At 40.4% G+C, this 23790-nt stretch overlaps 1 protein-coding gene across 7 annotated transcripts in view; it reads right to left on the bottom strand.

Annotated features, from left to right (window-relative positions):
- The window catches only part of LOC122562009 (voltage-dependent T-type calcium channel subunit alpha-1G-like), a 304845-nt gene that overhangs the window by 64001 nt on the left and 217054 nt on the right, over nucleotides 1–23790 (bottom strand). For all 7 annotated transcript variants that reach the window (XM_043714394.1, XM_043714395.1, XM_043714398.1 and 4 more), the window contains 2 exons: nucleotides 1910–2061; nucleotides 719–828 (listed from right to left, as the gene is read on the bottom strand). In XM_043714394.1, coding sequence (XP_043570329.1) covers nucleotides 719–828; nucleotides 1910–2061 — 262 coding nt within the window. The remainder of the gene's footprint in view (nucleotides 1–718; nucleotides 829–1909; nucleotides 2062–23790) is intronic.

Here is a 23790-nt window from a genome sequence, read left to right as displayed (position 1 = left end):
GGCAGGGGGTGACAGGAACTGGCAGGGGGAGTTGGGACTGGGCTTGGGCAGGACCTTTGGGGCCTGGGTTGGGGAGGGCAGGGTAGAGTTCGGAGGGGTCAGGCCATGTGCATTGGGTGAGACTGGAGAGATGGTGGGGGGAGGGGCAAGCTGGCATGTGGAGGCCTGACAGGGGGAGACGTGGGTGGGGCAGTTGGGTCTTGGAGGGGGGCATTTCCTTCCTCCCCTGATTCACTCCCATCCCCTGACTCTCCGCAGCTTAACACCTTTCAAAGGCACGTAGCTCAGTGTGCGTGCGCAGTCCGGTACTACTGGCTGACGTCACACGCACAGTCACGTGATGACGTATTATCTAGAGCCGGGTCTGCGCATGTGCGTCTCTGAATTGGCGCGTGCGGAACGGCCCTCGCGTGAAAGGTGTCGACAAACTTGTGTGTCAGGTAATTCAGAAGGAAAACCAGCAAAAGTGGTGAATGACACATACTGGCCTGTTTTGTATACTTCACATTGGAGGAGCAGTATGACCAGTACCTTCGTTTCCAGGTTTTACAGTTTCTTTTGCTGGATTTGGAGCATGCCCCAATTGAGCGGGGCTTGAAAGATAAGAAAAGGCTGTCTCCCCTCTGGGCCAACTAAAACAAACTGTCACTCAGGGAAGTGTGAAACACTCCTCTTCCCCACCGCACCTCTCAACTTTGGTACTGTTGTGATATTTTACCTATCCTTGAAGAATCGGCGAAAACCAAAGGCAACCAGTTTGAATACAGACTCCAGGACAAAGATAATCGTGAAGATGTAGTTACAGATCTTCAAAGCCTCATCCAGGACCTGGGAACATTAGAGATTAAGATTAAACATAAAACATTACTTTAGAACAATTATAGAATTGCCCTTTTGTGGATGCCAACTGATATTTGACCCAGTAAGGTATAGTATGGAGGAGGCCATTTGGCCCATTTCATCAATGTTGGCTCTTTGGTTTGGCGACTCAATTAATACTGCAGCTTTCCCATTCCCTTGTAGGATTTTCCCTTCTAGTTTCTCTTTTGAACATTACTATTGAATTTGCTAATTCATATTTTGTTCTAATTTATTTTGAAATTCACCAGTTTTTGTCCTGTTAAAATTTACATTCAAATGTGCACATTTTAACTTGATTACTGAGATATATTGCTAACTTACAATGACAGAGAAGGATTTGTGAATCCATTGAAACTGTTATACTGGAATAGTAGGTGCTAGTTTATTAAACTATTCAGGATTGCTGCAAAAATGTTCTCTTGGAAGACAACAGGATTTGGGAATTGAGTGACAACGGGGTGAGAAGAAACCAATTATGGGTTCAAACGTTGTCACAATTATGTTATTTAGTAAGTCAGATCTTACCACTTCAATAGATTCCTCCTCCAAAATAATTGCTACCATTTATTTAGGAGTCCTCTGAGTTTACCATGTCAGTCATCAAGAGTTGGGATTGTGTTGTTATAAGCAAGAGAGATGACAATGTGGATTTTCAATAAATGTGGTAGCTGTTTTTTCTTCGGTTTTCCAATAAGTTATATCTCAAACCCTGAGTGATGCACTGTGTATGTGAGTACCCAGCACTACACATCAGTGCACTCATATCAGTGACCAGCTTGCCATTGGATGGTTTTGTTCCATGAACTCTTGGAGCGGGATTGGATACATCACCTCCCAACGTCATCAGCGGCAATAGGACCTTTTGTGCTGTTCAGTCCTAAAGATATCTTGGTGTTTGAAATGAGTTGCAATTTATTGGTTCCAGTCATATCCGCTGCCAACACTTTAAAAGCAGTCAGTGTTAGGAAGCTGGGGGTGGTCTGCTTCATAACAGTGACTAAGGCAATTTTTACTGTTTGTAGTTTGATGAGAAAACAATCATCCTTACCTTTGGTTGCCGATAATGTTCCATTGCCATGGTGATTACATTCAGTCCAATCACTACAGTGATGAACAAATCCAAGTAATGGCTTGTGCACATTTTGTGGATGATAAGCCGAGCAGTGGAATAGTCAGAGTAATAAGGTTTACACTGAGCTTCTAAATGGAGGCAAGACATTAAACAAAAAAAAATTAAAGTTTCAAAACCATGAAATTTTCTGCGGGTGTTATTTTTTTCCATGCATGATTGAGCTAATTTCCTGCAAGGATAGCTCCAGACTTGTTCAGTGTCAAAAGCAGCCAGCAAAAACAGAAAGGAATAGATCCATTACTGTTCAGGTCTGCAAAATACATCAGTTTGAGATCACAGGAATTCATTAAGATCTTTTGTTAAGATCACTGTTATGTGTGTTCCAGGAGGTTTAGCTCCTTGCATACGTTGCCATGACCCAGTGGTGTAAAGGTGTCCTGAACTTTCGGTGTCTAGTCTCACTACCTCACATTTCAAGAAATTGGGGCCTGTTCATATATAGATGATTCAATATTTTAGTCAACCACACGTTGAAACCAGAAGGCAAATTGATTTCTTAGTTCGCTCGGGCTTATCAGTAATTAAAAATTTCTAATGTAAACTGTCAGGAATCATGTCATTTGAGTATTCTTTGCATCTCCTTTTAATCATAGTATTCAGAAAATTATAGTGCAAGCAACCAATGATTAAATAGGACAAAAATATGTGAGGCACTTTATACTAATGAGTCGAAAACTATTAATTTTAGGTTGGGCACCTTGCTTTTATGTTATTTCATGTCTGATAGAGTGAAAAAATCCTTTTCCTCACAAGTACTGAGCACAAGACATATTTTATTAAATAAATTCTTCTATTTATGTATAATATTTAACTGATCAGTTCCATTTCTCTTAACAAGAATTTTGCAGACCAATTTTATTTTTAAGTCCCACGTTTAGTCAAACACTAATGTTGACAGGACTGTTCTTTTGACACTGAAAGTCTGAAACCGTAATCATGAGTAATGTGCAGGTATAATTAGTCTCACAAGAGACCTGACTGTAGCTCGTTAGCTTTGTGAAACTCACAAGACTTTAAGCAGCAGCGCTCTAATTCAATGTTTTACAAGGGACTGCTCAATACAATCACCAGCAAAATGTACAGAAAGGGTAACTCCAAAAAATGCATGGTCACCAAATATCCTTCGAAAACTATAATGGAAATGTATTGCTATACTATCTTAATTTGCTTCAAAATTACTATAAATATCAATTATTTGAATTTGCCTTCCTGTTTATTTCCCTTTCCAAAGTAGATGACCCCTACACTACAATAGATGGATCTAAGTTACAATCTGTCATGATCTAATAAGTGATGGGACAGGCTCAGGAGGCTGACTGAATGTTTCTAATACCTTTAAAGTTTTCCTTAGTCAGGTTAGATTCAGTACAGCGTGGGAATAGGCCATTTGGCCCAACAAGTCCACACCAACCCTCCGAGGAGTAATCCACACAAATCCATTCCCCTATCCTATATTTACCCCTGACTAATGCACCTAACCCCTGACTAATTTAGCATGGCCATTTCACCTAACCTGCACATCTTTGGATTATGGAAGGGAACCAGAGCACCTGGAGGAAACCTATGCAGACACGGGGAGAATGCAAACTCCACACAGTCACCTGAGGCAGGAATCGAACCTGGGTCCTTGGCGCTGTGAGGCAGCAATGCTAATCACTGAGCCACAGTGTGTCTTGTCCCTCAATACTATTAATGCTGCTCCATGGATAAGCCACCACAGGAACCGTCAGGACTGGGAGGTTAGGTTTGCATAACTGGTAGACAAGATGGATAAGAAGGCATTTAGCATTCTTGCCTTCATTGCTCAGAGCATCAAGTATAGGAATTGGGATGTCATGTTGAGTTTGCACAGGACATTGGCAAGGCCTCTTCTGGTCACCCTGCTATAGGAAGGACATTATTAAATTGGAGAGTGTTCAGAAAAGATTGACAAGGATGTTGCCAGGAATGGAGGGTTTGACTTATAAGGAGAAGCTGGTTAGCTTGGGACTATTTCACTGGAATGTAGGAAGTCGAGAGGTCTATAAAATCATGAGGGGCATAGATATGGTGATAGCAAAGGTCTTTTCCCTAGGCTGGCTGAGTTCAAAACTAGATGGCATATTTTTAGGATGAGAGGACAACGTTTTAAAAGGATATGAGAGGCAGTTTTTTGACAGAGTGGTTCGTATGTGGAATGAACCACCAGAGGAAGTAATGGATGCAGGTACAGTTAGAACATGTAGAAGACCTTTGGATAAGTACATGAATAGGAAAGGTTTGGGGGGAATATGGGCCAAGCACAGGCAGGTGGGACTAGTTTAGTTTGGGAACATGGTGGACCTGGATTGGTTGGACCAAACGATCTGCTTCCATGTTGTATGACTCTGTGACAAGAGCAATGTCATTGTGTTTGGACTCCTCCACAAATTCTACTCCCTAGCCAACAAATGAATTCCTCTCCCTGCAATTGTCTGAGGCTGAACCAGATTGTTCACAAGTTTAGTGCCATGTAAGATGGGAGGTGAGCTGCTCCATTACTGACACCTCTTATTGCTATCTCCATAACCTCACCTGACTCCAACCCTCCTTCACTACTCCTCCAATTGAAACCCTTTGCCATGTCTTTGTTACCTCTCGGCTTATATAGTCCACTTATCTCCTGATTGCTTTCTTCCACCCTCCACATAAACATGATGTCATTCCAAACATTTGCTGCCATTTTCTAACTAATAACAAGACCTAATCAACCACTTCCCTAGTGTTTGCTGGCCCCACAATTGCTAATAGTCTCCTTCTTATTTTCAAATAACTCTGTGGCCTTACTCTGTCCTGGGCTTCTACAAACCTTCATGTTCTCAGCCCATCTCCATTTCTGGTCTCTTGTATACCACTAATTTTAAATCACTACACCATGGGGACTAGGTTTTCATCTGTCAAAGTCCTAAACATTTGAGCATCTCCATCACGCTGTTGCTCTTTATGACACTCCTTGAAACAAAGGTACTGGTGACTCCGTAATGAGACTTGCCATCAAAATTGCTCGATACGGTTCCATTGAGGTGCTTCGGGATATTTGTTGCATTAAGGACATTAAGGAGGCTGTAGTTATTTTAAACTATTGACAGATTTTTGCATATCTCATATCACCATTCCTTAAATATTTAGATTTTAAAAAGATTTTTTTCTCAGTGGTCTTAAAATATTTATGGTATTTCCAAATTAGGTCCTTGGAGAAATACAGTTCTCTGTGTACAACAAATTTAATTAACTTATGATGTTATTCCTAGAAGAATAATAATATTGAAAAATACTATTGCAGATTTAACACTACGACCAAGAATTTATTTAGATCGAATGCCAATATCCAGAGAATATTGGATGATGTCTGTACTGGAGAATTTTAGTCATGTCTAAGATTGTTGGGGTCGCTTTCTTTGGAACTGAGGACCTGGTGGGAGATTGCATTAAAGTTTAGAAAATTGAGTGCTCCAAGGATAGGGAGTAGAATTAGTCTATTCCCCTTCATTGAGTAATTGATAACCATTGTGCATTACTTAAAATGATTTAGAAGGGATTCATTGGGGAATGTTTTCACCTAAAAGGTGGTGATGAGTTGGCATTCGTCTGGCACTGCAGTTGATACAAAAACCCTTATAACAATTAAAAAGGGCTTTGGTTATGTACCCGAAGTCTTGTAAGCCATTGGGCAGATGTCCCAAGAGCTGGACACTGGGGATAGGCTAGTTGTTGTCAGCATGGACTCAAAAAGCTGAAAGGCCCCTTACTTTGCTGTAAACTTTTATAAGTGCCATGGAATTTACATGATCTCCAACAGTACTACATAAACTTGAAACTTTCTATAATAAATGGCAGGATGAGAAAGAATGTAGGTTAATGTAATGGACATAAAACATCCATGACAGAATGACATAATCTTTGCTATCTTGTGGTATTAGGCAGTCACTGCATGGCAAATGTAATACATTTTGCTAATCAGTGAGGTGGCAAACATTTTATGATGGCAGCTTGCTACTACCCAATGCTTGCCATGGTAATAGAAAACTAATGCTTTGAGGTGGACTGTGCAACTGGACTATTCCACACCTTTTTGATACCCATTTTGAAAGAGAATGTGCAGTCCTAAGGAGATCAACATAGCAATAAGTGAAGGAAATCAAGCAATTAAAGGGAACAAGATCAGTAAAATAGACACACAAATCATAGTTTTACCCAAGAAGTTCCATAATATCTTGTCTACCCTTCTAATCTTTCTGTACAATGTGCTTTGATCAACTGAACAGTCCCTTCAGTCATACCCAGAATTATTAGTACTTTCAGTTTATCGATCTTTTTCCTTTGTAATTCAAACAGTGATTGGCTAACAAGAAATAACTTGTAAAATTCACCAATCCAATGTAACATGCTGAACATGCAACAATATATAATTAATAGCAACTTCTCTTTTGGCAATTAACAGCAGAATATACGTTCATGCAGTTGGTAAAGCTTAGATTATTATAAGACAATATTCATGGACAGTCTTTAATAAGGAGGCATGGATTCATTTTAAATTGAACACAGGATCAAAAGCATTCATTTTGCAGTGTGGATGGACTAAGATTGGGTTTGAAGTAGTTTCTTTAAACTTTACCCATGTAGTTACTTCCTGGCAATTTGTAGAAATAAATGCAAAAAGACCAAAGAAGAATTTAAAAATCACTGGATAGACCTCAACTGGGGTATCCTGGACAATTCTGGCATTGAGCTTAGAAAGAGCACGGAGGAAGATTCACTGGGTTGTTACCAGGGACAAAGGCATTCCTTTAAGAAGAAAAGTTCAAATTGTTTGCAACAGGTGACTTCGCAGAGGTTTCCAAGGTGACAATAAATTAAAGGAAACTATGTCCTCTAGTGAGTGGGTCAATAACACATAAGTTATAGATTTAATATGATTGACAAGCAGTCTAGAGGGGAGATGAGGAGAAATCTTATCTGTCAGAGAATTGTTAGGATCCAGATCTGAAAAGTTGGTGGAACCTGATTCCACAAATAATTTTATAAGAGGCTTAAACTATTTCTTTTGAGGATACAGAACATGGAAGGTTACAAATGGAAAAAAAGTGAGGATGTAGCGCTAAGCACAACAGGCAAAGTGCTAGAGGAGGCATGACAAGCCAAACGGGCTCTTTCTGTGCTGTATGTTTCTATGATTCAGTGAATCTGGGGAAGACTTTGGATTAGGTCTTGGTGATGGGAGAAGGGAAACTATATTGAATAAACAGCTTATTTTAGACATTTGAATGGGATGCACAATGTAATATGGCTGCTAATTTAGTTATTGCCCATTAATGTCACCCCCCTTATTGGGAGTCCACACCCAACTGCTATTACTTTCACTGCTGTTTTAGTTTCCCTTTTAAAATCCAATACTAGATAACAGTGAACTTGATGGCCTAGGTATAAATAGTGTTTAAGAAGAAAACAGTCATGCAGTTCTAGCTGATCATTTTGCAAGTATCACGTCAGCACTCAATCGATAGTAGAATGCTATTATTGTTATTCCAAATGATGCTTTTTATTCCCAGAAGAGGTGAATCAAGAAGTCAAAAAAATCATTCTGACTGCTATGAAATCGTTTTTCTTATTTATTATTCAGTCATGTGATGTGGGCATCAGCGGCTGGGCTAGCATGTATTTCCATTCCCCAGTTGCCCTTAAAAAGGTGATGGTGACTTGTTTTCTTGAATCCTGCAGGCCATTTGGGATAAGGGTACCATAGTAATGTTGGGAAAGCAATTCCAGGATTTTTGATTCAATGATGCTGAAAGAGTGGCAATTTAGTTCCAAGTCAGGAATTGACTTATTAAGAAGAAATGTTTTAAAATATTTTTCAGACATTTTCTTGGGGTAACTAGTTTGAGGAGAAAGTGAGGTCTGCAGATGCTGGAGATCAGAGCTGAAAATGTGTTGCTGGAAAAGCGCAGCAGGTCAGGCAGCATCCAGGGAACAGGAGAATCGACGTTTCGGGCATAAGCCCTTCTTCAGGAATCTGTTTGAGCACAGCTTGGAAGCCCATCTGAAATTGCATAGATCTCTCAAGCCAGCTCTGTACCATTTGCTCTTTGAGCCTGTTTGATTGACAATGCCAAACATGGGTATTTTTGGACAGCACTGCTTTAACAGCCTAGGAAAGGAGCAGATTCCCATCCCGTTCACCCATTCTGGTTTCAGGTGCAGGGGTCTCATTAGGCAAGTCTTATCTCCTGCAGGGGTGTGCCATAATACCTCGGGTTGATTAAAATACCTATACAGTTAGTTGGCCACTGGGAGACATTTTGCTGTTCAATGCACTAAAACAGAACCATCCAAATGAAATCAAAATATATGCATTGAGATAATTCTCTGCTTGAAATTCATAAATAGTTTTTGACAGTGGTCCATGACTCCTTATTGTTTGTTCAGCAGTTAAAACAAAACAATATAGTCTTGGGAAATACAGACAATTTCTGTGTCCTTTGTCACACATCAGAATACACACGCTGGCACAGCCAACAAAAGATACTACAAAGAACAGAGAGTTGGGATCAGAATCTGGGGGAACCACATCGATGTCCTCAAAGCTCAGATTGGACTGGATTAGACTGACTGACACCAAACCTAACAGATAATCAAACGCTAGAGCACATGGCCTGGAACATATGTGGGGAACAGGATACAAATTAGCAAAAGAAAATTGCACAGTTCGTCATAACTTAAACATTGGACACAATCAAGCTGTAAATCCAGCCATAGACAACAAAAATAGACAGTTGACTTTTTTGGTTTGATATTCTGAACACAATTATTTGAATGGTGGCTCAGGAAAAGAGGTAGAGGTTTCTTCTACACTCTCCCTATACAGCCATCAGCATGTACTGTTAAATCTGAATTTAGAGTGAAGCAGTGTGTAGATACACCAGGGATATAACTCACTGCTTCTTATATTGTGGGAGTAAGCACCTCTATTTATTTGACGAACAGGTACATCTATTGTAAAAACAGAAAGTGCTGGTACATCCATTGACTACTTGAGAATTCGAGGGATCTGGCTTGCTGATGGTGGGAGGGGGTTGATGAGGTGGGGGTTGTGGATATGACCAAACTCTCGACAATGTTTCCTTAGGCTCAACTGAAAGGTGAAAAAAATTCAAATTTCTGTACTGCACAGGCTTGAACACTTGGATTCTTAATGTGTGTTCAGGTACATCTTCAAAATAGGGACAGGTCATTTGAGCCTGTTTATTGTGTGTGTGTGTTAATAGCCAGGTAGGCTGTAAGTAAGAGGGAACAACGTGGTTTAAGATTAAGGCTAATTTTACAGCTTTTTGCAGTGACACATGAGCAAAATGTCTTTTTCAGCCAAAAAGATCCTTCAGCAACATTGCACCACATAACACATCATGACGGAAACCACACACGTAATCCTTACAATCGTAAAATTTGGTTACCGTAACATTTTGAGAGTATGATGTGTGTGAGTATGTAAGCACCTTGGATGTTTTTCTTTGTCAAAACTATAAAGATAAAGGCAATTTGTTGTTTGGGTGTGAAACGTCTTGCTATATATTTAGAGTATTGGTTATGTCTTTGTAGGTCTTTGATCCGATAGTAATTGATAAAGCCTAGACTTCAGAATATGGTTTTAGACAAAACTCAGTCACAGCCCATTATCAGTCTGCCAGACAGTAAGAGTGCAGAATGATGGCTGTTTCTTGACTACCTCTTTTCTCATTTTTTACCTTACAGATCTGTGTTGGTGCCTACATTTTTACCATTATTTTCTCAAAACTGAAAAACTTTCCCCAAAATAAAGCAGATTTTCTTGCATTACCATATAGTGGATGTCCTTGTGCCAGTGCCTAAAGGAAGGAAACCTCGATTTTATAACATGTAAAAGATGCCCCGTAGATATAGGAATTTGTAATGTCAATGTAATTTGTGCTGTGTGGGTCAAATTTTGACTTATTCAGCATGTAATGCTCTGAAGGCTTTGGGGAAAGAGACATTTGCATTAATAACAACAAAATGTGTTAGTGTTTTTACTGATAGTCCCTAGTTTCAAAAATCATTAGTAGATATTGGCGAGGGGATACAAAACATTGCGACACAACAGACAGTCAAACAAATTATGAAGAGTCAATACAAACACATATTTCACACAGACAACACTAAATAATTAAAAAAGAACCTGACAAATACACATGGAAACAAACCACAGTGGTCTTTCTGAGTCTGCGTTTGAAGAGTGGGAATCTTTGGAATGAAATAAATGGAGATAAATTATGGAAGCTTTATACTTTTTAACCGATCAGGTAGTTTTCCAGTTGGAGGATTTTATCCTATTGAAATTTGCTTTCTAATGAGAGGTTTTCTAGTCCAGTATGACTGTTCAGTCTTAACAAACATAAAGCTGATTTAAGTTGACTGCAAACTCTGCTTGATGCCTATCTCAAAGGGCAGTACTCTACTTAGATGCAGAATTTTTGCACTATTAGTTTGCCATTACTGACATTTTTTATGGTTGATTTTTAAATTACAATTCAGCAGCAGCATTAGTCCTGCCAACCTGACTATCAAGAGCAACTGCAACCAAAGATTTGGATTCTTACAAACATTTTCCGCAGAACCTTGTATTCATTTCTGCCAATGTATGGCAAGCTTTCTTTTTACTCTTTTGATCTATTCTAATCTTAAAGAAATTCCTAAAATTTGATTGGCATTGGATTAAGCCAAGGCAGGGAGTTAGGGTATAATAATGATTTTAATAAGTTCAATGGTTTTATGCTAATTGAATCTTACCCTACTGAATAAAGACAAACCTCTGCGTGGCTGCAGCAATCTGTTCTGTGACTAATGATGTACATGTTTATTTGTGTTTATGCCAAAGTGAAGCTTTGTCATTTATTAGCAGCAACACAATGCCACATGCATGCTGCTCGATAGCACAGGGCTCAACTTTATATAACGTCAGCTTGGTTCACCTGTTAGTTAAAGAAGCAGATTTACCAATGAGTTAATGTTAATGGAACCCTCACTCACAAGAAACAACCGCCATGCGTTTCCACCTGGGTGGCTCCCAATCTTATGGGACAAATGGCATGAACAGGCACCTCCTGATTTCTGCTGAAATTACAGGGGAGAGATGGACACCCCCTCCACCAACTGCCTGGGCAATTCTACTCTAATTTCTATCCAGGGAAAATGTAATCTGACAAACCTATATTGGTTGGGACATTGACAAGAACTGGAAAAGCCTAGCTGTCACACTAACATCACATAAAGGTGAACAAAATGAGATTGGATGCGTATCTTTGCAAATGAGAAAGGATTGACAAAGAAATTCTTTATCACCCTCAAAATGGTGACCTTTTCTTTCTCTATGATAATTGAACTTGAAAGTTCTAAACTCAAGTGTCTTACTGGAGACATAGGAAGGTCACTGTCTGGTACCTTAGGAGGTGACTTCATTAAGATACAGCATCACCTTTCGAACTATCACCTTTCTAACAACTACCCTGGCACAGTCCTTTTGACAGAGAGAATTACACTAGTCTGTCGTTTAATTGTGTTTTACTTGCTTCCATTGGTAGAAGTACACACATCTTAACATACCAAACAAAACCCTCAGAATAAGACTGAGAAAAAGAGTTTCCGACCTGATTTCATAAATGAACTGAGAATATTCACTTCATTAGTGCACTACTCCCCAGGTTGAGACTTTTCCAATTAACATCGATTTGCCAAAACAGACAAGAAAATCAGAACTATTACAGAAAGAGCTTTTTTTAGATTTGAGATGACATTCCTAAGACTGCCAAGTGCTTTTTGTCACGAAGGGAACAGGAAACAAACTCAGTTGTGAGGGTGAAATTAACATTCAATTTTCTAACAAAATAATTTTCTATATTAGCCAATGATTGAAAAGTAATGTATCCAACAATCACACAGCTGCCTTCTTAGATTTGCCAGACATTTTAAATTAATATTTATTTAGATCTTTGTTGAATAAAATCCACACCTATTTCTTACTTTGTAAGGAAGCTTTGTATTGCACTATTTAATTTCAGTAATGTCTGCCACTGGGTATATGAAATCTTATTCCCTATTCATACCGTGATGTCATTGAAGAGAAAGCAGTATGAACATGATTTTGCTAGTTGAGTGCTTTGGAGAAGTGAGTATTATCTTCACATAGAACACTGTTATCAAAGCCTGTTATCAATCTTCATATTGACTGACACAAGGGGAAAAGGAGATATTGCCACAAGAGCAATAGACAATACTCTTATTGCAATTGCTTACCAATAGATTAAGTGTATCAGGGCAGGCTAGTGGAACACCTGGCAGGCCAGAATATAGTTGAATTTGGTAGGAACTCTTCAAATTATACTAAACAATTAATTTCGGTACTTATAGACACCGGCTTTGTGTCAATGGTACAAGCCCAAAGCTTAATCTTATTGATATGACATCAGTTAAGTCAAGGTGGCTCCCTTTCCTGTAGCTTTCTTTGTCTGTGTACAATTAAGGGCATCGATGTTATTTTTTGAATGATATGTATTGTAAGTTTGAAAGGCTGCAGTTAAGTTGAAACTTAAGCAAGGAAAGTATTATCTGCAAAAAAGTGCAGATCATTGATAAATCACAAGGCAATGAAAATGAACATTTTTTTAGTGTCCATCTTAACCACTTTTGGTTGTAAGGATGGAATTATGCACGATTTTCCTCAGGAAGCTAAATGTGCAGAGCTGGCAGGGCAGATTGTACATGTCGTTTGGAAAGAGCAGCCTTAATACATCAAATTACGTTTCATTTCTGCACTTCTTAATGTTTTTAAATGTAAACGGGCCATTGGAAGGCTGTTTGTAAACATGACCTCTTAGGTTCTAATTATAATGGCCAGTCAGAGTGGAGACTGATTATTTTCCTGACTGATGTTTCAATCAATAACAATGAAACAACACCCAGTTACCTGTAGAATACCACAATCCTGTTTTTTTTTAAAGAGTACAACTTTTGATTGAATAACACATATTGCAATATTAGATCAATATCCTTGAGATTGTACTTGATGACCTGGGAATGAGGGAGAAATTTCAAGGCATCAAGAAGTTAGTAAATTGAACACAGAATGCGACTTCGTAAACTCTTGGATAGAAATGGTCTTTCATTATATAACATTTTTAAAAGAATTTATGTTGATATGCTTATTTGTAAGCAAATTGTACAGGGACTGTTTTAAATAATTGGCTAAATTAAAGAGCACTTAATGATCAATTCAAATTACATGCAGTAAAGAAGCTGAAACATTAATAAGTGTTTGGTATAACTAGTGTGATGATACTGTAGCTGTAAGAGGTATATTTTGTCCTGAATTTTTATGAAGAAAGTTTGAGACAGAGGTGTTGAGTGGCGTCCTCAAATCTAGTAAACAGCTTGTGAGGCCTTGGGTTTTTTTAAAGGTTGGAACAATAGAATCTGAATGGGTGGGGTCAAGCTCCTGCAGAACCAAGATTTTTAGTTTTACCTTTCTGTAGTTGCTGGGGCCTTGAAGCTGGACATGGAAGCTTTTATTCCACTCTCTGTTACAGCTAAAAGCTGGGGTCCTCTTTCTGCTGCTAGAATTACATGTGAGACAATCGATTTTACTGAATTTGCCTTTGCCAAAGGTGTGTTTATGGAATGTGACTATATTGAAACAGTCAATTAGTAGTAGTTAATATAGTTAGGTATTTCAATAGTTATAATTAAGCCTATTCTTTTATTTTGTTTTTATTTTACCTGCATTTTAATTGTTGTATAAAAAGTATATTTTGAATGAGGTTGAATAGTTTGGCCAATCAAATTGCATCTGGAACACAAGGCCTTATACTTACCTTATAAAATAAGTAAAAGTTAGGGTCTAGGCTACCTTTAATATATTTGGAGGAGCTTTGGTCTGGTCCATAACACTACTGACTCCTCTGTATCAGACTGGGCTGAAAAATTCAGAGTCCAGCTTCAATTCCTGTTGATATTTGTATTTTCTTCATCAGCTACTTTCCAATTCTGGCAGACTTGTTATACGGAATTCAGTGTGATGATTGTGTGTTGGGGGGGTGGGGTGTGGTGGGGGGGTGGGGGCACTAGTGGGGCAGTGATGGGGGAAGGGAGGTGGGCAAGGTAGAAGGAAGGATAAGGAGATTAAATGGGGACCGGACGTGTCTGGCAAAAATTTCTTGGTGGATCACTGGACATGGGTTAAACTGGTTTCTTTACATTAATTCTGAGGGTGATCAATTTTCAGGAAGTCCAGCCTTTATTATCATCCCGAGTTACCCTGAGAAGGTGATGGCAAGCTGGCTTCTTATGATGGGGACACCACTTTTAGACAGAGTTTTGATAATTAGAATTTCACTTAGATGAGACCAGGTAAGGAAGGCACACTTGCTTCCATAAAGGACACTATTGAATCATTTTTAATTTTACCATAATTCATCATTAACAAAATCCTATGATGGTACTGTAAACTCACATTATCTCGATTATTAGTCTGGGATGGTAATCGCCACATTACTATAGTATACCTTTATGGTTCAGGAGGATAATGACACAATTGGGAGTGTAGGTGAAATAAAATTTTCTGATTTATTTTATTATGCTATCAATCTAATTTGGCAGCTGTCTTTTATTTGATGAACACAACTTATTCATTGAGCCAATTATGTTCTTCAATTTCACCGTCAATGCAAGGAACAACTCTCCTCACATTTGAACATCTATGAGAGGAACGTCTGATCCTGAAACATAGATGTTACAGTCAGTTTTACATTAAAAAAGTCAGACTTATGTGGATTCAAGATTATCTGTTATAAACAATTTCTGAGATTTTTTTAGGATATAATGTCGAGGATCTGCATTGGCAATCATATTTACTCTTTTACTGTGTTGCATCTCACGCGCTAACTCCAAGCAAATTCTGCAGCCATCCCTGTGTATTTGTAATGTAAAAGTCTTGCATATGGTGACTAACAGAACTTGTGTCAGTATCTTTTCCCAAATGTACTTGATCGTGCTTCAAAGGACTGCTCCCCCCAGTGATTCTGCCTAATTCTCCCTGCTGAATTAGAAGGTCGTGGGTTCAAATCCCACTCCGGGGACCTGCACACAAAATGTAGATCTGGCAGCCCAGTTTATTTCTGAGTGAAAGTTGTCTTTTAGAAGTAGCATTAATATGAAGCCTTATCAACCACCTGAGATGACACCTAAGACCCGGTACAATTCTGAAGAGGAGCAGGGCAGTTGGTATTGATGCTTTGATCAGTATGTGGCCCTCAAGCAACATCACTACAGCAGATGATGTGGTCTTTATCCTTTTGCTGGGTGTAAACTAGCTGTTGTGTTCTGCTGTGTTATAGCAGTGGCTACCCTCCTAAATCACCTCCTTGGCTGGAAATGTTTTTGGACATGACCTGAGTGAGAGTACACTAGATTCAGGTGACAATTCTGGTATGTATGTTGGGGGTCTGGGGTTTTTAACAGTCTGGGCTCTCCCTGTCGCTGAGTGTAAGTACCTGTCCTTTGCTCAGACCATCCCTGCGGACTGTGTGGCTGGCTCCCTGACAGCAGGCACACAGTTCTGCTTCTCTTTCCGGTGTGTGTGTGTGCGCGTGTGCGCGTCTGGCTGCCTACAGATACAGCTGGACCGTAACCAAGTTAAGCTCCACAGCTTATTGGTGCTTAACAGTTACCTGCTTGTTTCTTTGGGATCACTCGATCAGATTCAGCATTCCTTAGGAAGGTCATCTGTAGCTTAGTGGAGAGAAGGTCAGTTCCACAGGATAGGAGTCTCCTATTTGCCACTGATGAGTGCAGTTAAAGATACCTTGGAGTATTCTGAATCTTGCCTAATGAAGGTAGCAGATGACCAAGTCCCTTATGGGCAGAGAATCTTGGATAACCATCATTTTGAATCCACCTTGTATTTTTTTTTGCCCTCCAAGTCGGTTGTTCATGAGCACAGGTTTCAGATTTCGGACAGGAACCTACATGTATATGTCATTACATCATCATCTCTTCTTAACCTGGGCCACACTGAAATCTCACTGACTGACGGTTAGGAGCAGAACCATTTTTCCTTCCTGTAACCAAATCATGAGCCAATGCAGTCTAGATAAACAAAGTTTTATGTCCAGCCTTCAGCTGTTGAAGGGTGGAATTCTCTGCTGTCATTGTGGACAGTTTGCAATGTCCAAACTATCCTAGACACCTAAAGCATGTAGAGAGTCATTTCCCAACTGTTCAAACTGGGTTCTTGCAGCTTGGTGGACCTTCTCACTCAAGGTTTTTTCTTTATTGATTCACAAGATGAGGGCGCCACTGGCGAGGTCAGCATTTATTACCCACCCCTAATTGCCCAGAGGGTAGTTAAGTGTCAAGCACATTGCTGTGGGTCTGGAGTCACATGTAGGCCAGACCAGGTAAGGATGGCAGATCCCTTCCCTAAAGAACTTTGGTGAACCAGATAGGTTTTTCTTGATAATGGATTCATGGTCATCATTAGATTCTTAATTCCAGATTTTTATTGAATTCAAATTCCATTTATCATGGCAGGATGAACATTATCTGAGTCTCTGGATTAACAGTCCAGTGATAATACCAATAGGCCATTGTTGCCTCTTAGATGCTCAGTGACAGACCAGTACCGTTTCCCACACTGTGAGCCCACTGGCTCTGACTGTGCTCGAGAGTGGCTAGCAAGGCCAAGGATGGGGCGGATATAATGATACATTGAAGTAGATAAACACCTCAGCAAAAAGACCGACATAAATCTGACTTAATTGTTTTCTGTAAAATCACTCACTGTTCCCAATCAGAACTAAAACACACTGGCAGGCTCTCTCTGGAATGTGTTACAGGTAAATATGAAATTTCAATGCTGACACAGGAAAAGAACAGGAAAAGATAGGTTCTGGAAAAGTCACAAGAGCAGAGATAATATAGACATGTAGAGAAGCAAAGAAGGCTGCCTGCATTTCACTAAACCTGTCCTATATTTAGTTATTTAATGATCATGTCTAGGAAAGACTTCTATTTGAATAGTGAATTTGATGCATCGACCTATCAGTCTCCACAATATATTTTGTAAGAGGCCACACCCCTCTAGTAAATACGTATTGAAGGTTTGCAGCCTGACTGTGGTTCGGAGACTAAAATTAGCAGTTGACGCATTCAAAGGTTATCAGAATCGGCAGAAATGTGATATTGAGTTAACAATCAGATCAGACAGAATCTTATTGGATGTCAGAGCAGACTTGAGGGGCTGAATGGCCTACTCCCACTCCTGATTTGTATGTTTGTACAGTATAGTATAGTAGGGAGAGGGGCAGGAGGGAAATCTCTGCAATGGGGCTGCATACAGCCCAGCTGGAGGACAGCAGATTATCAGCCAAACTGTAAACTCAGGTCGCGGTTCAGTCCCTTCAGGAACCTGGAGTTTGTGAAGTCCCGCTGGGTTCCATCAGGCCACACTGACTGCGGAGTGGAAAAGTAACCCATCAGCGCTTCAAAGTCCATCTAGATTCTACCTAGCCATCCTCAGATGATCAAAGGCCTATCTTTCATAACCTTATTCCATGCCTATGTATTTCTTCAAAGGTGTACCACTATCACCTTGTTAGGTAGTGTGTTCCAGTTCCCCAATGCCCTCTGGGTGAGAGCACGTTTTCCTCAGCTCTTTGCTACTACTTCTAGTTTGCTTTGTGAATATTTCGTTTGCTGGGACTGGCTTTAGTCAGGGGGATCTTGTGGAACAGTGGGTAGCACTCCAGTCTCCCAACCAAAAACTCGGTTTGAGTCCCACACCAGGACGTTTGGCCATGGAAAGACAGAGGTTTTGGCTGTGTGGGCAGGGAGTTGGCTCCCAATGCCACGTTGTTTGATCAGGCACTGAGTTCAAATTGAATGAGGGCACCAACCCCTTAGAAACCTAGAAACAACTTCCTGCTTAGATCTGCTGGTCATGTTCATTGCCTGGTGAGCCCCTTTGCTGCTTATTAAGGATCTCAAATTAACTGTGGAGCTGCCCTTGGATAGCTTCTCCCTTTGGACACACTGGTAAACTGAATATTCAGGACTGATTTAGTGCACTTTATGTGACTTTCCCCCTTTTTGCAAACAGCCAGAGTATGATTAACCTTTTAACAATTTGGTTTACTTGGCTATTTGACTGTGGATTCATGCAGCGTACTGAATGGCTCTTGAAAATGGAGTCACAGGTAGACTGAATAGTGAAGGAGGTGTTTAATACGCTTGCCTTTATTGGTCTGAGCACTGAGTACAGGAGTTGGGAGGTCATGTTGCAGCTGTACAGGACATTGGTGAGGCCATTTTTGGTATGCTGCATTCAGTTCTTGTCTCCCTGCTATAGGAAAGATGTTGTTAAACTTGAAAGGGTTCCAAAAAAAATTACAAGGATGTTGCTGGGGTTTATCTACAGGGAAATGCTGAATAGGCTGGGCTATTTTCCCTGAGGCATCAGAGTCTGAGGGAGGACTTTAAAGAGGTTTATATAATCATGAGGGGCATCGATAGGGTAAATAGCCAAGGTGTTTTACCTATGGTAGGGAGAAGTCCAAAACTAGAGGGCATGCGTTTAAGGTGAGAGGGGAAAAGTTCTAAAAGGATCTTAAGGGGCAACTTTTTCACGCAGAGAGTGGTGCGTGTATGGAATGAGCTGCCAGAGGAAGTGATAGAGGCTAGTACAATTACAATATTTAAAAGGCATCCGGATGGGTGTATGGATAGGAAGATTTGAGAGGGATATAGGCCAAATGCTGGCAAATGGGACTAGGTTAACGTGGGATATCTGGTCAGTATGGACAAGTTGGACCAAAGGGTCTGTTTCTGTTCTGCACGACTCTCTGACTCTGTGATAGCTTAATTGGGGGCAGACAAAACTACGGATTATGTTTCACAATAAAAATTGGAATGAAAGGGGGGAAATGCAGCCAGATATGAGACAGGCACCTTGTACAGTGTATATCTATATATCAGCTTGTTCTACTTGAACTGCCCACAGTGAGTTCCTCCAGCAAGATATGTACTTGGAGCAAATTTGTCAAACAAATAACCCTCTAGATTAGTAGTTGGAGAACTGCAACACTGCTGAATTAATTTGATATAGCTACCATGCTTTTCCCTGCAGCTTGAAAGCTTTGCTCCTTTAAAGTTTCATGCTTTTTGAGTGAACACTTTAAACTGTTCAAATTTAAAAGCAGCAGGCTTGAAGTACTGCTTTCCTTTCTAAATATTCCAGTTGCCACACTATAGATTCTTTTTCAGGGGAGAGCAGAGAGTAGCTCCAAGTTCAGGATCCAAGTTTGCTAATTGCGTTGAACAGTGGAAGAAGTGAAGAAAAGAGAGCAAAGTGCTGATAGATGGAGAGGATGGAAAGAGACGTAGACTGGAGAAAAGCTGAGCGGACACCAGCAGAAAGGAACTGACCATAGATAGAAAGGAAGAGGAGGAGGAGGCATGCAAAGCGAAGAGACAACTTTTGACTTGCAGGCAAATCAAATTACAAAACGCCCTGCAGAAGCACCTCTACTCTTGGAAAAAGCTAATAAAAACAAGGAACTTTTTTACATCTCACTTCAACAGCTGTCAAAAATAAATTTAATATCAATGCAGAAATATCTGCCAGACTACGATGCACTTTACAAAAAGGTAGAATCTGTTAATTTTAAAAGAATTTATCACCAATGAAAAGCAGCTTGCTGTGTCTGACTGCAACAGATATGTGACATAGCAGTGTTGCCACTAGATTAGCTGTCACAAATGTGACATTCCATGCCCTACTTGAATATTTAGAAGTATAGTGAGCTGTTGCATCTAGAATGTGACCTTTATCTGTATTTCTCAAGGGTATTTGGTAGATTTTAAATTCTGTTTCTTATTTGCACTGTTTGACTCATTGAATTCTTGAGTTACCACCTTGAACACGACTGCTTCAGTATTGGAAAGTGTCCTTCAATTCCCTCATGCTGTGAAATTACTTTGAAAAGGGACAAGGCACAAAACAATTTGTCTTCCCGTACATGAGGCTGTGGGACAGTGATTGCTAATCCACAAACATCAATTATCCGAAGCCATTTTACCCAATAGACTTCACCTGAACACAAGACACAGTGTAATGCTGGTACCTGCCTATAGTCCACAGTCATAAAGTTAATAAATATTTTTGCAAGAGACTGCTCATAAATCTGGTGAGCCTGACTGAGCAACAACAGTATGGACGTCACAAAGTTGGAAGAGAACAAATACTAAACATTAACTTCAAATCTAAGGTCATGCCTTTTTTTTAAACACTGAAAGTCTGACGTTTTGACCAGGCTCTTGAAAAGCAACTGAACTATGAACTTGATACTGAAGACATTATGAAAGAAGCCATTTCTACCCCAGCCCTCCATCTAGTTCTAGTGTGTCTAGTCCATGACTCACCCATGTGTCTTGCTGATAATTGCAGTAAAGCACAATTGTGGGGTCATACTGATGTTTCTGATCCTATTCTATCAAAGTGCCACAGTATGTCCCTTCAGTTTCCTAGTGTCACACATTACTTGTCCCTGTGATATCTTACTTTGATCCTGTTCACACTGCTATTGGCTGAGTTAACCTGTTATTTATGACTCAGAGTTATCCTGGACAATAAGACTGTCTCAACATTCTAATATCTTAGAGTGCAGCGTGACATTCTGCAGGATTTACAGCACCTGGCATAATCCCTGCTGTCTCTTAAAGCAGAATAAGCAAATCTACTGTCCAGTTTCTGACTTGACTATAGGTGGCCATGGCCAAACATAGCTCTGTTTGGGCTCTGAATGAGACAGTTCAGAGTCTATACATTTAAATCTTGGTGCAGCCAGGTTTTAGGTGATGCTGTTTTGTCCAGTATAAGATGCTCAATGTTATCTGTGAATGGGGGTTCTGAAGGTGATTGATCTACTGACCTGACCGTAAAGAGGTGAAAGATCTGCTTAATGACTGGAAAATCACAACCTGCAAGTGTGTCATTTTAGACCTAGGTATGTCACTGTCCTGAGGGGGAGCATATTCCTGGTTCCCTGCCATTCCTGTATGTTTTGTGGTCAGATTTGTGCTTTTGCTGTTTTTAGATTAGATTACTTACAGTGTGGAAACAGGCCCTTCGGCCCAACAAGTCCACACCGACCCGGCGAAGCGCAACCCACCCATACATTTACCCCTTTTTACCTAACACTACAGGCAATTTAGCACGGCCAATTCACCTGACCTGCATATCTTTGGACTGTGGGAGGAAACTGGAGCACCCGGAGGAAACCCACGCAGACACGGGGAGAATGTACAAACTCCACACAGTCAGTCGCCTGAGTTGGGAATTGAACCCGGGTCTCTGGCGCTGTGAGGCAGCAGTGCTAACCACTGTGCCACCGTGCCGCCCACATTTAGTTGTCTTTCCCAGTGGATTACACACTTGTTGGGAATGGGTTTGAGGGAGGGGCACCGGATATGCTGGGGAGGGATGAAGTAGTCTAGTAATTGAAGTTTGATGCTCAAACTGGCCTTCTCCTGTTTTCATATTTGTATATTTGTGGAACTGAAAAGTGACTGAGGGTTAGGAGGTCTGTGCAGAGGTCAAGTAGAGTGGAGAGGCCACAATTAATTTAATTATGTACAGACTGTGGATTGAGCTTGGCTGGCTTTTTTTCTGGGGAGATTTGATAGCGTTCTAGAGGAAGCTTTGCCAGCTGGATGGGAAATTGAGCATGATTTCTGACAGAGGATATAAAAAGAAAGCCAGTTATGGGGTTTTGAAAAGCTGCAGAGGTAAGTGGTAAGCAGCAGTAACAAATCCTAGCATCAACCAGAGACAAATTATGGAATAATGTTACAAAATTAGAATGAGAGGCACTCTATTTGAATGTATGGATGTGAATTAGCGGTGCTAGTGGAAGTAAATCAGTTTATGGGTTGCAGGATCTGTAGGAGAGTGATGTCTGTTGACAGGAAGCCAACGGAAGAATGTTTCAGTCCAACAATCTTGCTAGAAAATGGTTCTTTTCAAAACTGCAGTCTGTCAAGAGTTAGAAATGGAAAGGGAAATATGTCCACTGGAAAGATTGTCATGTATATTAGCAATGGCAGAGATGATGAATTGATGAGTTACTGATTTTTCTACGTGCTCATTAAAACAACTTGACTAAAACTGACCACCATAACGTTTGCAGATTATTAGAGAAAAATGTTGTGTTGTGTGACTGTTAATACACTTTAGAAATCTCACAAAGCGCAATATGACACCAACTATATGACCTGCTGTTCTAAGTAAAAGGTAAAGTCACCATATTCCTGCTCTCTCATTAGAGAGCGAGAGAGTCATAGAGATGTACAGCATGTTCAACCTATCCATGCTGACCAGATATCCCAACCCAATCTAGTCCCACCTGCCAGCACCCGGCCAATATCCCTCCAAACCCTTCCTATTCATATACCTATCCAAATGCCTCTTAAATGTTGCAATTGTACCAGCCTCCACCACTTCGTCTGGCAGCTCATTCCATACTCGTACCATCCTCTGTGTGAAAAAGTTGCCCCTTAGATCCCTTTAATATCTTTCCCCTCTCACCCTAAACCTATGCCCTCTAGTTCTGGTCTCCCCAACCCCAGGGAAAAGATTTTGCCTAGTTATCCTATCCATGCCCCTCATAATTTTGTAAACCTCTATAAGGTCACCCCTCAGCCTCCAACACTCCAGGGAAAACAGCCCCAGCCTATTCAACCTCTCCTTATAGCTCAAATCCTCCAATCCTGGGAGCATCCTTGTAAATGTTTTCTGAACCCTTTCAAGTTTCACAACATCTTTCCAATAGGAAAGAGACCAGAATTGCACGTAATATTCCAACAGTGGCCTAACCAATGTCCTGTATAGCCGCAACATGACCTCCCAACTCCTGTACTCAATACTCTGACCAATAAAGGAAAGCATACCAAACCCCTTCTTCACTATCCTATCTACCTGCGACTCTACTTTCAAGGAGCTATGAACCTGCACTCCAAGGTCTCTTTGTTCAACAACACTCCCTAGGACCTTACCATTAAGTGTATAAGTCCTGCTAAAATATGCTTTCCCAAAATGCAGCACCTCGCATTTATCTGAATTAAACTCCATCTGCCACTTATTAGCCCATTGACCCATCTGGTCAAGATCCTGTTGTAATCTGAGGTAACCCTCTTTACTGTACACTACACCTCCAATTTTGGTGTCATCTGCAAACCTACTAACTGTACTTCTTATGCTGGCATCCAAATCATTTATGTAAATGACAAAAATTAGAGGACCCAGCACAGATCCTTGTGGCACTCCACTGGTCAGAGGCCTCCAGTCTAAAAAACGACCCTCCACCACCACCCTCTGTCTTCTACCTTTGCGCCAGTTCTGTATCCAAATAGCTAGTTCTCCTTGTATTCCGTGAGATCTAACCTTGCTAGCCAGTCTCCCATGGGGAACCTTGTCGAACCTTACTGAAGTCCAGATAGATCACCTCTACAGCTCTGCCCTCATCAATCTTCTTTGTTACTTCTTCAAAAAACTCAATCAAGTTTGTGAGGCATGATTTCCCACGCACAAAGCCATGTTGACTATCCCTAATCAGACCTTGCCTTTCCAAATACATGTACATCCTGTCCCTCAGGATTCCCTCCAACAACTTGCCTACCACTGAGGTTGGGCTCACTGGTCTATAGTTCCCTATCTTGTC

This window comes from Chiloscyllium plagiosum, chromosome 24 (assembly GCF_004010195.1).
Source record: "Chiloscyllium plagiosum isolate BGI_BamShark_2017 chromosome 24, ASM401019v2, whole genome shotgun sequence".
Classification (NCBI taxonomy): domain Eukaryota; kingdom Metazoa; phylum Chordata; class Chondrichthyes; order Orectolobiformes; family Hemiscylliidae; genus Chiloscyllium; species Chiloscyllium plagiosum.
Note: the sequence above shows the minus strand (reverse complement) of the source record. Positions and strands in the feature narration are given on the sequence as shown.